The sequence below is a fragment of the Hyperoodon ampullatus genome, assembly GCF_949752795.1.
Source record: "Hyperoodon ampullatus genome assembly, chromosome: 15".
NCBI classification, from domain to species: domain Eukaryota; kingdom Metazoa; phylum Chordata; class Mammalia; order Artiodactyla; family Ziphiidae; genus Hyperoodon; species Hyperoodon ampullatus.
Window position 1 is genome coordinate 19,539,564 of NC_136928.1, and position 17,267 is coordinate 19,556,830.

The following is a 17,267-nucleotide window of genomic DNA, read 5'->3' on the forward strand; positions in this document are numbered from 1 at the left end:
CCACTGTATATATGTACCACATCTTCTTTATCCATTCGTCTGTCCATGGGCATTTAGGTTGCTTCCATGACCTGGCTACTGTAAATAGTGCTGCAACGAACATTGGGGTGCATGTGTCTTTTTGAATTATGGTTTTCTCCGGGTATATGCCCAGTAGTGGGATTGCTGGGTCATATGGTAATTCTATTTTTAGTTTTTTAAGGAACCTCCATACTGTTCTCCATAGTGGCTGTATTAATTTACATTCCCACCAACAGTGCAAGAGGGTTCCCTTTCAAGCAGATGCCTTTTCAACACTCTTATCATCCAATCTGTTCAGATTCCATTCCCTGTAATTTGGATAAATAACTGATAAGCATCATCAGTGGTTAAGCTGCAAAGCTCCTTGAGGCAGCTGAGTGAGCTTTAACGAGCTAAGTGAAACCTGATTGTAAAAGCAAAACTAGCGTTAGGAAAATTATCTTTCAGACGGGACTTGGACACAGAGACGTTCAGAGAATTACAATTTGAGGTTGACTTATGGAGTATGTGGTTTCTTCTTCCAGTTTTCCCCTCTTACCTCCAAATTGGGGTAGAAACAATTTTAAACTCTGAAAATATGAAATACCCTCAAAGTTACCTTATTCTTATATATTAGAAATTGCTATTGTTAAGGAACACTTTCGTGATTTAACTTTTGATAAATAAAGAATTCTGTGCATCTTACTATGCTTTTAGTAACAGGCACTTAAAAATATTTGGACAACTCAAACTCTCTTCGTGTCTTAATTTTTTAAACAAAAGTATAACCATTAATAACACTATTATTTATTTTTTAAATGTATATTTCCTGTATTTTGTGTGTTGTATTTTTATATTTATACAATATACCTAACTGACCAAAGAGGGTTTAGAGCCATATAAAAAGGCAGCAAACTGGGTAGTGCTAGATCCTTTATAAATTTCAATATAAGAGGTCTTGGAAGTATACACATAGGTCCTTGTAGGCCTTAGGTATGTACACAGGTACAATGCAGGTGCTCCTGCATATAATTTGTAGAAAATTTAAAATCTGTAATAAGAATCAAATTTCAGAGACTTGTTTTCTTTTTTGGTAGAAAACAGTGGCCAATCTACAGGCAGGTTAGTGATTGCTTTACTGATTTTACTGAGTCAATGACTACCAGTAACTCTTTTGTCTTGTTCTTAGAATTGGAAATTGTCTAGGTACCACTCTCGCCATTGTGGGCAGTGAGTGGTGGAATCAGACCCTGGGATGTTGACTTAGCCTCTCTGAGCCTCAGTGTTCTTGTAAGTGGCAATGATGATTCATCTCATTGGCTGTAAGGCTTCAGTGAGATGACCCCGTCAAGGGCCTGGCCCACGGCTGGGTGGGGAGCGTGCCTCCAGTTACTGACTTCTTTCCTTCCTTTCCAGCCTCTCCCTGTCCCCCTCCTCTCTCTACACCACAGACTGAGTAGCACTCCCCATGCCTAAGAGAAGGGGACCCTCTATCCCAGCACTAGCAGAGGGGATCTGGGGAGCCTGTTGCCGAAGCTGCCCCTCCCTTAATGTACCACCATGGCCCGATTACCTAGAATAGGGCTGTGCACCAAACTCAGGGGGTTCTCACATGGTTTGTCATGTTGCAGTGGGAAAAAAGCTTCATGAGTGACCAGTATATTCTAGCAAATGGGGTTCAATAATGCATTTGCCATTCTGTAGCAGGATGGTAACCCATAGACAAAGAGTCCTGCACCCTCACTCTAAACACAAGACGGCAGCTGTGTGATGCGTATTTAGTTCTTCTGTGGTTGCAATGAGCTTAGAACCAGGACACTGCTTTGGGTACAACAAGCAACAAACATACTCTCACGATACAAAGCAACCACATTGTACATACAGGCATAGGTTTCTTTTTTTTTTTTTCTTTTTTTTAAAGAATGGAACAGCAACTGTCTCAACATGTCATTTTGATAACCAACAGTGTTCCCACATAGGTGAGTCTGGACTGAACACATGTAAACAGACTCTCTATGTGAAGTCCCTGTGTAATTTGGCCATTTGCAAATGGCCACTTCAATCTCCAGCTAGCACAGGGGTCCCTGGTGACCCACTCTTCACTCTGCTGTAAGACTGACAGGGCTGCAATGAACCCTTTCACAAAGAGACAGCAGTCAATTGCTGTCTGGCAGCATCGCTCAAAAGGTTTTCATTTTACGCAAACATCAAGGACTTTCTTCTCACTCCATCAGGCCTTTCTTGGAACTGCTTTGAAATATTCCTCCCTGGAAATGTCAGCTACTCCTCCATACCATTTCTGAAGCCAGATATGTTCTATCTTCATCTTCATAAAGAACCATTCATACTGACGAGGCCACTTCCTCATAACTGGGTGTCTGCAGAAATAAAGACGTCACATTAAAGCTGTTCTCATCAGAGGGTGGGCTCTCCAGAGCACAGTGCCAGATGTATCCTTGGTCAGGTCATAGGGCCCTCCAGACTCCAGGCTTTGTTTAGGCTGAGACCCGCTCAAACCAGCTAGAGGCGGAAGCCAGGGAGCCAGGGTCAAGGTCTGGGGCAGCCTTAGGAGGGCAGGAAACTGTTGTCACCACAGAGTGGCAGACAGCTCAAGTCTTGAGCCAGGCAACTTTGTTCGAACTCCAGTTCAGCTGCTGGGATGCCTCATGGGCCCTTTGCTCTCTTAAGCCTGCCCGGTCTCCTTCCCAGTCACATGGGGTGAGAGGGATGGTGCTCAGATCACAGGGCTGCGTGGGCAGCAAATGACGAGACACATAAAGCACCTGCATAGAGGAAGTGCCCAGGGGACGGGGGCCATTGTTACCAGGAAGCATCACAAAAGGCTCTAAGCATCTCTATGTGAAATTGCTGAATTTTAAGTCCGGGAAACATCTGTTCACGGGAAGATTTCCATTCCTGTAGAGGCCTACAACTGTTGCATCAAGCTGAGAACCAGCCAGCGTGGACAGGGAACAGCTCTCACATTCCACCCTCTGTTTCTGACTTGCCTTCTCCCTCAGGCGTAGGCCTAAAAACATGCATCATCCTTGAGGGCAGGGTCTGGCGCTCACTTTTTTAAAACTTCATAAAAATAGAAGTTTTATTTATAAACAAAGTTCAAAGACCAAGTGTAAACTGGGAAAAACATCTGCAACAATGCCAGTGCAGTGATAGGGTTGATGGCTTTTTTAAAAAATATATATTTTTTGGAATCATTGCAAATTGACACAGAGGTTGAAAGTATGGTATAAAGAACTATTTTTTTTTTCCTAAACCATTTGAAAGTAAGTTGCTGATCTGAGGCCCCAATGCTCCAAACACTCATGCAGCTGAGATGATAACATGATCGTTGTTATTTTAAGCCAACTAGTTTTGTATTTATAACCGGAACAAATTTTGGCCTCTGAAAGGGGAACGTAGGTACAGCAAATTCTAGTCTGTGAGGCCCTGGCTTGGGATCCAGGCAGTAGGATGCTGGAAGGACCTTAGGAGACTGACCATGAGCGTTTAAAGAAGGTAAAGATAAGGTGGTTGGATGTGCGTGGTAAAGGGACCCACATTATCCAGTAGCGGAAATTTTGGAAACACTGTTACCTGCGGTGACGTGGAAAATAGGAAATGAATTTAATGAACGCAAATGTCTCCTGAGGCTTTGGCTTCATCTCACTGCCCATCGTAACATGGAAGAGGAGAAATCAGAACTAAAGAGTGACCTCTGAGATGGAAAATAAAGCGCACAAGCACACAGACACACGCATCTACATTTATCTCTCCGTCTGTATATTGAAAACCACAAGTCCGTGTGGATGAGTCCAATCCCGATCCAATTCCAGACTGATCTAGTGTCCTCCTGTGCTAACTCTCTACCATGGCGGTGAGAAACCAGGCTTCCTCTCTCTGTGTTTACTTATTACTACACTAAGTCCCCTACGTACGAATCTTCAAGTTGTGTACTTTCAAAGATGTGAACAATTGAATCCAGCAGGGAACCAGAACCTGTGCCATCAACGTCAGGTGTGAGTGAAATGGCAGCTTGCCCTCCGTCTCCTGTTGCTGACGACCCTTCAGCTGTGCCATCTCCCACCTCCTCCCCCTCCTCCAGGCAGTAACTCTTCTTGCCTGTTCACTCGATGCCAGCCCCTGGATGCCCGCTGCTGTACTGGACTACTGGACTTTTCAAGGCACTGTACTGTCAGTTTAAAAATGTTTTATTTTTGTGTGTGTTTGTTTTTTATGTATTATTTGTGTGAAAAGTATTATAAACCTATTACAGTACAGTACTGTAGAGCCAATTGTATTAGTTGGGTACCTGGGCTAACTGTGTTGGACTTAACAAATTGGACTTAGGATCACACTCTCAGAGGGAACTCATTCGTATGTAGGGGACTTGCTGTATGTTTACTTATTTCATGATTCCCCTGTATGTACAATCATCCCACCTCCATAGGGATGCGGATGGCTTGTCTAATTTACCACCTGCTTTCATGTTACTCTCCCACTAACTTAGACAAGTACTAATCCGCCAGCTTTTGTTGCCCACACCCCATGTGGATACTCGCCCCTCCTCACTCCAGCTCTGACCTTCCACCTCAGGCCTCCCCTTGCACAGACCCTCTCCTCACCCACGGAGACAGACTCCAGCACCCCTGCAGGACCACCCTTCTCACTTTTTGCAAACGCTGATCTCCTCCCCCGCTTCCCGGGGCTCCTCTGTCACTCATTTTGACCCTAGCAGCATGCATGCCAATTTCCTGGGATGTCCTTTTAAAATTTTGATTGAGTGTAACCTCCAGAGCATCCGATTCGGGAAGCAGGTGGTGGGGGGCAGTTAGAAAGCTGCATCCTAAAAGGGATGAGGGGCCCCCATGAAGGAACACTGCTGTCACTTCTGTCACCGAGCTCTGCTTAGAGTGGACATCTGGAAATGTCTGCTGTATTGACTGGACTACAAAGCCCCCTTGATCTCCATTTCAAGGCAGGGCCATTGTGAAAGCCTGGAAGTATGCAGGGAACAGTGCCTGCAACCCTCAGCATAGGGCGCTCTCCAAAGGCACGGACAGCCCACTGAAAGGTCGCATGCGTGGCCTCGGCTGCCACCTCAGGCGACCAAGGCTTTCAGCGTCAGATGGCAGTGTTGCCACCAAAGGACAGCTCAGACCATTAATGTCATCACGTCAGAGGCATCAAATGGCACAGCCCCGACCTCCGCTTCTTACACTGTATGTTTCTGGGCAAACCAATCTTAAAGCAGATACCAACCTTGAAAACAGGGCTTGCTTGGCAAATTCCACTTCTTCTGGAGACACTGCGACCATCTGGCCAGTGAGCGTTAACCGGGCACAGCGGGGATCTTCTGGGTCGATGATATTTTTTCTGCATTTGAAGGACATTTTTCAGATATTAAAATGATGATAGAATGACAGCTGGACATACTAAGGATTTTATTAAAAATAAAGGGAGTTCCCTGGAGAGCCAGTTGTTAGGACTCCGCACTTTCACTGCCAAGGGCCCAGGTTTGATCCCTGGTCGGGGAACTGAGATCCCACAAGTTGCACACCGTGACAAAAAAAAAAAGAAAGAAAATAGTGATCACGTTGCTGGTTATATTGTTCAAGTTTTTACATTTTCTGGAATTACTTGAAAATACTTTAGCATATATGATCCTGCAATCTCACTCCTGGGCATATATCCAGACAAAACTCTAATTCATAAAGAGACATGAACCCCTATGTTCATAGCAGTACTATTCACAACAGCCAGGACATGGAAGCAACCTAAATGTCCATTGACAGATGAATGGATAAAGAAGATGTGGTACATATATAGAGTGGAATATTACTCAGCCATAAAAAAGAATGAAATAATGCCATTTGCAGTAACGTGGATGCAGCTAGAGATGATCATACTAAGTGAAGTAAGTCAGAAAGAGAAAGACAAATACCATGTGATATCCCTTATATGTGGAATCTAAAATATGACACAAATGAACTTATCTACGAAGTAGAAACAGACTCACAGGCATAGAGAACAGACTTGTGGTTGCCAAGGGGGAGGGTGGGTGGGGGAGGATGGATTGGGAGTTTGGGAGTAGCAGGTGGAAACTATTATATATGGGATGGATAAACAACAAGGTCCTACTGTAGAGCACAGGGGACTAAATTCAGTATCCTGTGGTAAACCATAATGGAAAAGTATATGAAAAAGAATGTATACCTATGTGTATTTGAATCACATTACTGTACAGCAGAAATTAACACAATATTCTAAATCAACTATACTTCAATAAACTAAAAAAAAATTAAGATACTTTGGTACAGGCAGTGTGGCAGGTGTGTCTGTGTAGGCTGGATGTCAGTGTGCATCCTCGCGGGTGGCAGACAGCCCCGGAAGTACTCTAGTCGAGAGTGCACAGGCCAGGGCAAGGCTCTGCAACACCCCCATAGGGAGCCACTGTCCAGAGTCAGGTGGCTGCTCTGCGTGACTCTAGGGAGTGCCACCCCCTCGAGATACTATGAATAGCGCCCCTGGAGTAACGCAGTGCATCTGCCTGGATCCAGCAGTGGCCAAGGTAAAGGCTTTCAGGCATCACCGTCGTCAGACACAGAGGTCCCTTACTGAACATAAGGGATGTTAGAAATAACATTGTATGACAAGCGTTTCCATGGTGCCAGGATTCTTCTATAAACATGTGCTTTCCTTCTAAGAGTCACCTGGCCGTGAAAGTGTGGGAGGGCAACGGAGAGCTCCCACCCACCTCTCATCATGAGAGGCTGCCTATTTCTGGAAGAAGCATAAATGGGAGAATCTGAATCTTCATGTTTCAGATCGTGGCTTCATCTTAAGCCAGGAGAGAAACCTCCCCCAGGTGACAGCTGGTGCCTTACGCATTTCACAATCTCTCCATATGTGCTTGGGAAGGTGGTTCCAGGATGGGGCAACAAGATGTGTCTGTACATCGCCTCGTTTTGTGTGTGGCTGTACATCACCTCATTTTGTTTCATCTTCATGACGACCCCAGGAGGTAGGTGGGATGACTGACCTTGTTTTAGAGATGAGGAGAATGCGATTCAGGTAGGCTAAGTGACTTGTCCCGGGCCATGGAGCTTGCAGGGCCTGTCGGAGCCCAGGTCCTCTGGCCTCAAGCAGGAAGGCAGCCACCTGGCAGCCTAGCACTTGTATCTGGGTGTATCCCAGACTGACCATCTCCTTCAACTCCTGGATTCTATGAGTCCTCAATATTTATGGATTCTCTCTCTTATTATCTGATTGTGGACTCTTAGATATCATGTTTAATAACATTTTAATTTTTGGTGAATGCTTTCTCAAAAGCTCAGCTTAGGGGGAAGAAAAAAGTTCACCTTAGGGGTAAAAAAAAAAAAGTATCACATGACAAAAAAAGAGTATGTGCAGAGATATCTGTTACAGCATCATTTATGATGGCAAAAATGGGAAGTAACCAGGCTTCCCTGGTGGCGCAGCAGTTAAGAATCTGCCTGCCAATGCAGGGGACACGGGTTCGAGCCCTGGTCCAGGAAGATCTCACATGCTGTGGAGCAACTAAGCCTGTGCACCACAACTACTGAGCCTGTGCTCTACAGCCTGCAAGCCGCAACTACTGAGCCCATGTTCCACAATTACCAAAGCCCGTATGCCTAGAGCCCATTCTCCACAACAAGAGAAGCCATCGCAATGAGAAGCCCGCGCACTGCAATGAAGAGTAGCCCTTGCTCGCCACAACTAGGGAAAGCCCGCGTGCAGCAACAAAGACCCAATGCAGCCAAAAATAAATAAATAAAATAAATAAAAATTAATAAAAAAGAAAACGACAAAAAATGGGAAGTAACCAAAATGCTCAGCAGTGGGAGAACATAAATAAATTGTTTTATCAACAGTATGAAATACAACCTTTAAAGAGAATGAGATAGAGCTATAGGTGGCCATGAGAAAGATATAAGTAAAAAGTTAGCTGAAGAACAATACATGCAGTAGGACCCCGTTAAAAAAAGTAATCCTAAAACTATATGTGTGTGTGTGTGTGTGTGTATCTGTGTGTGTGTGTGTGTGTGTATATATATATATATATATATATATATATATATATATGCTTAGAAAATGTTCTTGGAAGGATATATTCTAAGATATAACTTTGGTTATTTCAAGAAGGGGATTTGAGGGGCTCGAGGTGTAGGGGGAGAAGCCCCTTTTTATTTTATATACTTCCATATTCTTTGAATATTACATATGTAATGCAGAAAAGTAGTTTCCAGCAGGGGCTGGGGGGCAGATAGGGAGAGTTTGGTGAAAAGGTACAAACTTGCAGCTATAAGATGAAAAAGTCTGAGAATCTAATGCGTAACATGGTGACTCTTGTTAATAACACTGTACTGTATAGTTGAAATTTTCTAAGAGGAGAGAACTTAAATGTTCTCACACAAAAGGCAAACGGCGATTAACTAGATGGTGGGAATCTTTTCATCATGTACACGTATATCAAATTATCGTGGTGTGTGCTTTAAATATCTTATAATTTTATTTGCCAATTATACCCCAATAAAGCTGAAAAAAGACAAAAAAGTAATGGTCACATAACACTATCTCCTGGTGGGCAGTCAAGGGGTAACTCAGCAGACTGGGGCTGTCCAAACCCTGCACATTCCAAAGAAAGGCCTGTCTTCAGGAGGACTGGCCCTTGGCTGGCTCCTAGAAGATACCTCTGAGCCCTTGAAATTTCCTGCTTCACCAGAGTGTTTTTGTGCCTGAGACCCTGGGCCATGCTGGGTCAGCTTAACCTCTTGGGCCCTGAGTCTGAGTAGCTAAGATCAATCATGCAGATGCTATAATTGCCATGTGACTGGATTCCAGTAAAAACCCTGGATACCAAGGCTCAGGTGAGTTTCTCTGGTTGGCAATACCTTGCACCTGTTGTCACACATCATTTCTGGGAGCACCAAGTGTGTCCCTGTATGATTCCAGTGGGAAGGGTCTCCTTCCTAGAGCTTGGGCCTGGATTTTCCTGGACTGCGCCCCATGTGCATTTTGCCCTTGATGACCTTGATCTGTATCCTTTCACTGGAAAAGACCATGAGCTCTTGAGTCCTGTGAGTCCTTCCAGCGAATCACTGAGCCTGGGGGTGGTCTTGGGACTCCCACACAGGTGACCAAGCAGACTCTGCACATGCTCTTTTCACAGATGGTGTGTATCACAAAACGGCTGCTTCCAGGAGGCATGACTCATCAGAACTCATTCCCGTCCATTATAACATTAAAGAAAGGTACATTTGTTAAGCAAAACATATGTTTTGCTTATACTTAAGGGACTTGTTTTCACCTGCCTACAAGTTTTTCTTTATTATACACTCTGTTGAGTCATAATAAGAGAAAGAGTGGACATGCCCACATATTCAGGTGAAATGCTCCACGTCGGAACACCGTGTACCATTTGAAAGTGTTACAGGCTGCTGAGGTTTTGACGCTGCAAAAATGTAGTTGCTGAATTGTGAATTTTTCAAAGATGAAAGAATGACGGGAGGCACTCTACACAACTGTAAACACTGAATCAACACTGAATTTTGTAAAAAACCTGAGATGGATTGGAGAAAATAAGTAAAAATAGTAAATGGGAACTAAACATACAGATAACCAGATGAGACTGTCATCAGTTGTACCCAATTTATTTGTTTGCTATTAAAGCCAATTTTTTTCATAAAATGGCTCCATCATGAAAGCAATGAAATTAGGATTCATAAGTAAGTCATGATAGAAGAACACATTACATTTAAGAAGGGGGCATTTTGCTTCTCCAGTGGTGGAGATTACAAAGACTAGAAAGAAGATTATGTATTTAAATAGGTAAACAGAAAGCTTTATCCTTTTTGAGAATAACAGCCCCTCAAAGATGTCCACATACTAACCTCTGGAACTTGTGACTGTGTTACCTTTCACGGCCAAGGGGAATTAAGGTTGCCAGTCAGCTGGCCTGGATTACGCACCTGGGCTCAATGCGATCATAAAGGTCCTTAAAAGTGGAAGAGGGGGCTTCCCTGGTGGCGCAGTGGTTGAGTCCACCTGCTGATGCAGGGGACACGGGTTCGTGCCCCGGTCCGGGAGGATCCCACATGCCGCAGAGCGGCTGGGCCCGTGACCCATGGCCGCTGAGCCTGTGCGTCTGGAGCCTGTGCTCCGCAATGGGAGAGGCCACAACAGTGAGAGGCCCGCGTACCAAAAAAAAAAAAAAAAAAAAAGTGGAAGAGGGAGGCAAAAGAGAGTGTTGGGGTGATATGATGGGAAAACGACTCTCCTGGCCATAGCTGGCTTTGAATATGGGAGGGGGCCAGAGCCCAGTGGTGCAGGCAGCCTCTAGAAGCTGGAAAAGGCAAGAGAATGGATTTTCCCCTAGAGCCTCCACAAAGGACACCTTGGTTTTAGCCCAGGAAGACCTGTTTGGACTTCTGCCCTCCGAAACTATGACATAATACATTTGTGTTGTTTTGGGCCGCGAAGTTGTGGTGCTTTGGTACAGCAGCATTAGAAAACTAATACACTGGGGCTTCCCTGGTGGTGCAGTGGGTAAGAATCCACCTGCCAATGCAGAGGATGCGGGTTCAAGCCCTGGTCCAGGAAGATCCCACATGCCGCGGAGCGACTAGGCCCGTGTGCCACAACTACTGAGCCTGCGCGTCTGGAGCCTGTGCTCCGCAACAAGAGAAGCCACCACAATGAGCAGCCTGTGCACCGCAACGAAGAGTAGCCCCTGCTCGCCACAACTAGAGAAAGCCTGCATGCAGCAACGAAGACACAACTCAGCCAAAAAATAAATAAATAAATAAGTTTAAAAAAACCCCAAAACAAAAAACAAACAAACAAAAAAACTAATACACCATCGGAGGGAAGTTGGACTCCAATCCTATCCTGAGCCACGTGAGTGCAACACACCTGAGGTTACCGCACCTGCTGCTCCCAAACGGCCAGCCAGTGCACAGCAACCAGGTAGGAGGATGCTGTGTACCCCAGGACCCTGATCCACGGCTCTTGATTTATGAGAGCGTGCTTTGATGAACAGCTGCTGTAGAAGACATTCCCCAATATCCTGTAATAAGCTATAATGAAAAAGAATTGAAAAAAAAGAATATAGATATATACATATATATGTATAACTGAATCACTTTGCTGTACACCTGAAACTAACATAATATTGTAAATCAACTATACGTAAAGTAAAAAAAAAAAAAATCCCCCCTCCTCTTGGCAATGCACGTGGAATATTGTTTAGGCATCCACTTCCTCCTCACACGGCTTCAGGGAACCCTATTCCATCCCTGGATCCTGAGAGCTGGGATTGCCCAAGCCAACCAGCCAATTCCATCCTCTGGCCATAGTGACGGACTCAGGGATGGGCACAAGAGCAAGTTTGCTCATTAAAGCTCAAGGAGCTACTTGCTGGGGACTTCTGGAATGGCAACCCCTCCCTCTCCTTTGGAGTCTAACTGGAGAGATGCTCGCTGTTGCTGGACATAAACGGAGCACGTGTACCCGGAAGTGGCTGGCAGCCACAGGGGATCACAGGTGGAGGACGGGCAGGGGTGGGAGGATGCGGCCCTTAAAATGCAGCAGACACTGGAGAAGGCAGTGAGGAGGGATGGGAAAATCTCATTTGGGCTGACCTTGCAGAGCTCCTAAGAAAAGCCTTCCTCTGGACTTTTCAAATATGTCAACTAATCAGCTTCCTTAATTCTCCAAGCACATCTGAGCTTATTTTTCTATTTCTTGCCACTGAGAGGTTCCTCGCTATAGAAGGGCTTCAAGTTTCAGGAGCTCTGTCTCTGTTCTTGGACTGGATCATATGGTTGAGGCATGTCCAGCTAACGTTGGATGCTATTAGTAACAATCCATGAGAAGCAAAGACAGCCTGTTTTGTTTTTTTTTTAATTTTTTTGCCGAGCCACAGGTGGGATCTTAGTTCCCTGACCAGGATCAAACCTGTGCCCACTGCATTGGAAGCCTGGAGTCTTAACCGCTGGACTGCTAGGGAAGTCCTGGCCTGTATTTTTTAAAAATTACTTACTTACTTACACTTACTCAATTTATTTATTTATGGCTGCATTGGGTCTTCGTTGCTGCGCGTAGGCTTTCTCTAGTTGTGGCGAGCGGGGGCTACTCCTCGTTGCAGTGCGCGGGCTTCTCATAGCTGTGGCTTCTTTTGTTGTGGAGCACGGGCTCTAGGTGCGTGGGCTTCAGTAGTTGTGGCTCGTGGGCTTAGCTGCTCTGCGGCATATGGGATCTTCCCAGACCAGGGCTCGAACCCGTGTCCCCTGCATTGGCAGGCGGATTCTTAACCACTGCACCACCAGGAAAGTCCCTGGCCTGTATTTTTAAAATATTTGCACATTTATATATTTCCTTGAGATAAGGCTGTATCTACCATGTATTAGGAAGCAGTTTTCCATGGTCTCTCGTGTTTCTGAACGTCTTGTAAGCATAGGACTAGCTCCCTTGGCTCTGAACTATCTTTTCACAAAGATGTTTACAGAGCCAACAGCTTTGGAAGACAGAGCATCTCCCCATGGGGCGGCGGCCTGTCCAGAGGGGTGCAGAATGGGCTTCCTTTAGGGGCAGCAGGCTTGCCTCCACTGTACAGATTTTGGTTCTCTAGGCTCAGGGTTCCTCTCCCGTAATGCAAGCCACCGTGTGTGCAGATGACCCCTGGCCCTCTTCACATCCCCCTGGGGGAACTAGGGCTCGGGGGAAATCCCACTATAAACTGCTGATGCTCTGGCTGCTGCCATTGCTGGGGTAACAAAGTCCTTTGCCTCTGACCCAGGAGGCTTGTGTCTTCTGCCCCCATCCGTGAACCACGGCAGGCTGACTCGTTACTTAGAATGAACCAGGTGAGCTTGCTGGCAAATAGGGTAAAACCTTAGAGTCTTCACAGTCTTTGACCCATGTAAAAATATTCAGTTTCTCTGTTTTTGGTTGGAACTGAATCACTTTGGAAACAGCGAGGGAAAAATAATTATAACATGCTGATCAGAAGCTCTGATTTGCATATGTATATCTTTGAGTAATAAAGATGGTGAGGGACTTCCCTGGTGGCACAGTGGTTAAGAATCCGCCTGCCAATGCAGGGAACACCGGTTCGAGCCCTGGTCCAGGAAGATCCCACATGCCACGGAGCAACTAAGCCCGTGCGCCACAACTACTGAGCTTGCGCTCTAGAACCTGTGAGCTACAACCGCTGAGCCTGCGCTCTAGAACTCGCGAGCCACAACTACTGAGCCTGTGTGCCATAACTACTGAGCCTGCGTGCCTAGAGCCCATGCTCCACAACAAGTGAAGCCACTGCAATGAGAAGCCTGTGCACCGCAACAAAGAGTAGCCCTTGCTCGCCACAACTAGAGAAAGCCCGCACGCAGCAACGAAGACCCAACGCAGCCAAAAATAAATAAATACATAAATTTATTTAAAAATAAAAAAATAAAGATGGTGAAATAAATTATTTTAAAACGTTATCTGTTCTTTAGACAAAAGTGTTTCATATTACATGGATTATAGAGCAAGGTAATGAAAGAGCTCTTGCTGGTGCAAAGTCTGGAACCCTTGTGTGGCCTTGCTCTTCCTGGACTAGCCCAGGGCCTTCAGGGGCCCATCCCCAGCCTGGGGATGTGAGAAGCCCTGGCACAAAGGAAGTCCTGCCCCATCTCCTTGAACCTCCTGAGTCTGTCTGTATTCTTCTTGTTTCCTGTTTAGCATGTGCACAGTCCCCCTAGTCTGAGACACCATCTGCTATTTCCTGGCCTCTGATTCTAGCTGAACTCCATTCCTTGACTTCTAATGGGGCAAGACAAAAATCACTATTCAGGAAACAGTGACAGCAGCTGATTTTGTATTTGTGCATCTCTGTGTGATTGGGGTTGAGGTGGTGATGGTAACGGAGGGAAGCAAATTCATCTCAGGACGGGCTGCTCTTTGGTTTAGGAAAGCATATTAGTGGGCATATCAAGGCAAGGCCAGGCCCCCCTCCTCAGGGCACCCAGGCCAGTGTTTGCAGGGAGAGAAAGGGAGCTGAGTGTGTGAGATGCCTCCCCGAGGTTACTGCGTTTTGAATTCTGGTACAGGCAGAAGACACAGAAGGTTTTGTCTTGCTGTGTGTGTTTGGGGAGGTCGCTGAGACTCAGAGAAGAGAAGAAAGGCAGTGGGAGGAGGCCTGGACTTTGGAGGGGATACCCAGCCATGTGGCAGGGGTGTCCTCCATCCTTGTGATGAGGGGTGGCCAGTGATGGTGCAGGGATGCCCCGCGATGTGGCTGCTGTCCAGTGCTGTACCTGGAGTTGCCAGACGTAGGAGGTATCAATACAGATGCCCAGTTACCTTTGAATTTTAGATAAACAACAAATTTTTTTTTTCAGTATAAGATGTCCCAGACAGTATTTGGGACATGCTTATACTAAAAGTGTATTTGTTTATCTGAAATTCACATTTGACTGGGAATCCTGTCTTTCACCCGACAACCCTAGGCACCCCTCCCACTATTCCCCCAGACCCTAGTGAAAGTCTGTTATACCCAGTGTCCCTGCATGGCAAAGGAGAGAAGCCACCAGGTGTGGTGGTAAGACATCCAGATGTGGCTGAGGAGGGGGAAGGGAGAACGGCGGGGGGTGGGGGGGCGGTGATGGTCCCCACCTGCGTCATCAGCACCTCTCTGGGTTCCTTGGAAATGTCCGGGCGGGCTTTCTGCCTTCCGCGGTTGGTGAGAATTTGGTTATTTTACCTGTGTGCTGCTGGAAGGGCTGCCCCTAGGGGCTGAGGGCCTTCGGCTGCACTGTTTCCATGTCTCTTTCAGGTTAGGGGACGTTCTTTTGGGCATGGCTCTCCTTCCCACTTGTCCTCAGAGCCTGCCACATGCACTCTGCCAGATGGGCAGCTAGTGACCCAAAAGGACTTCTGTCTCAAGGGCAGGACCAGAAAAGCCTGGTCTGCTCAGGTGGTCACCTGGAGAACCCAGAGGATGACTTACCAGCTTGAGGACCCTCTAGAAAGTGGCGGAAGCTGTCTAGGAACTGCCCTCTGCCTGCCCTGGTCCCTGGCTGTGTTCATTACATCGTGCTGCTGCTCTGTGTGGCCTCTGCTAGGGGGAATGCTTGCACACCCCAGCCTGGAACTTATTTTTAACCTTTTTATTTTAATTTTTCCTCCAACAGAATCATTTTTTTGGTTATTATTAATTTATTATTCATATATTGATGGCATGGTTTCCTTTACATTATTGCTAGAGTCATCTTTCTAAAATAAAAAATTGTCACCGTCTAATTTCATGTACTTTTAATACCCCTCTACTTATACAAGCACAACCAAAATCTGAAAATACGGTACAAAATGTTTCTAATGGTCAGATATTTGTCTTTTTTCCTGGCCTTATCCTTTGCAGCCCTCTGGACATAAACAATTACTTTTACACCAAGATTCAAACCTCCCAGCCTTTCTCACACCATTCTATATTCCTAGAATGATGAACCCTCCACATGCATGAACACGCATATGCATGTTCACGTGTGTGTGCACGCACATACTCACCTATCACTGGTTGCCTAATAAACATATTAAAACTTAGCTCATTCCAAGTAATTTTGCTCCACCACTCATATAAACTTGTGCCCTATATATATTTCTATCATAACACATGGAATACTTGTAAAATATTCCACATTTTACAACAATGCCAATGACTCCCCAGGAACAGTGCAATATAATGACCCTTAGGACTTAATTTCACACACTTATTTATTTGTCTACCTCTGCCTGACGGGTGGAATGTAATGGTAGAACATGTGCTTCATTCACCTTTGTGGTCCCGAAAACTTAGTCCCATGGATAGCACATTTTTTGTCCTGAATAAATATTCATTGAATGGGGGTTTCCCTGGTGGCGCAGTGGTTGGGAGTCTGCCTGCTAATGCGGGGGACGTGGGTTCGAGCCCTGGTCTGGGAGGATCCCACATGCCGCAGAGCGACAAGGCCTGTGAGCCACAACTACTGAGCCTGCGTGTCTGGAGCCTGTGCTCCGCAACAAGAGAGGCTGCAACAATGAGAGGCCCGCGCACCGCGATGAAGAGTGGCCCCCGCTTGCCAAAACTAGAGAAAGCCCTCGCACGGAAACGAAGACCCAACACAGCCATAAAAACAAACAAACAAACAAATAAATAAATAAGCAAGCCAAGCATTAAAAAATATATATATATTCATTGAATGAATGGACAGCTGATGATTTCCTTCTTCCTGAAAATTTAGATCTTTGGTTATAACATTCATATACCTCCTATCATGGGCCCTTGAACACCAAGGAAAAAACAACTATGACTCAGAAAAGCTTATGAGAACACCACCAATTCATTCTGACCATTCATCCACACCAGTCTTCATGTATGCCATACCTGATCTTGGGTAATATACTATAGGAGTACTTTTTTTGCATGAAAGTAAAAATAGTGTAAAAATATCTTTAAACTCTTAAGTCTGTCTTATAAAAATACATTTTAAATTCACTTGAAATATTCATCCTCATTCTTTTGGCAAGTATTGCTATACCCCTCCTGAGTTCTGAAAGTGACTGTTTTGTGAAGGACCTGTTAAACTACTGAGTAAATAACACGGCTTTTGAAATTATCGTAATTACACGTATTTACATAACAGACCATGATCTCTTCAAGGAATTGTTACCTTAATTACATAAAATCTCACATATAGGGTTTCTATTTTCTTTATTCATGAGCTATTTTTAATCTTCATAGTCTATATTCAGTATAAAATAAATAATGATCTACTATCTCTCCATGGAATTCTGAAAGGAAGTAAATTATTATCATGAATAAAATAACACTTTGAATCATCCTAGAACAAAATGTGCTTTCAACTAGCTAATCTAAGGGATATTGATTTTATAACTTTTGTTGGCCTTCAATTCTATGTCATGGCCTTATTTTTCTCTGGGTAACCAAACTGATCTGGTTGTAACCGTACGAGATTAGGATTTTATTTGCAAGTGTATGAAGAGATGGGGCCACTTTCTTTCTTTTTTTTTTTTCTTTAATATTTATTTATTTAGGCTGTGCTGGGTCTTAGTTGCAGCACAAGGGATCTAGTTCCCTGACCAGGATCGAACCTGGGCCCCCTGCATTGGGAGCGTGGAGTCTTAGCCACTGGACCACCAAGGGGAAGTCCCTCCTCCAACAGAATCTAATATAGAATTTGATAGTTTAAGCCAGGGGACTAAGGGAC

At 45.1% G+C, this 17,267-nt stretch overlaps 1 protein-coding gene across 1 annotated transcript in view; it reads right to left on the bottom strand.

Annotated features, from left to right (window-relative positions):
- Positions 1–1,551: 1,551 nt before the first annotated feature.
- CREG2 (cellular repressor of E1A stimulated genes 2) overlaps positions 1,552–17,267 on the bottom strand; it is a gene marked incomplete at its 5' end in the record, with an annotated part of 38,779 nt that continues 23,063 nt past the window's right edge. Inside the window, 2 exons of the mRNA XM_079721039.1 lie at positions 1,552–2,378; positions 5,260–5,373. Coding sequence (XP_079577165.1) covers positions 2,231–2,378; positions 5,260–5,373 — 262 coding nt within the window. The 3' untranslated portion in view covers positions 1,552–2,230. The remainder of the gene's footprint in view (positions 2,379–5,259; positions 5,374–17,267) is intronic.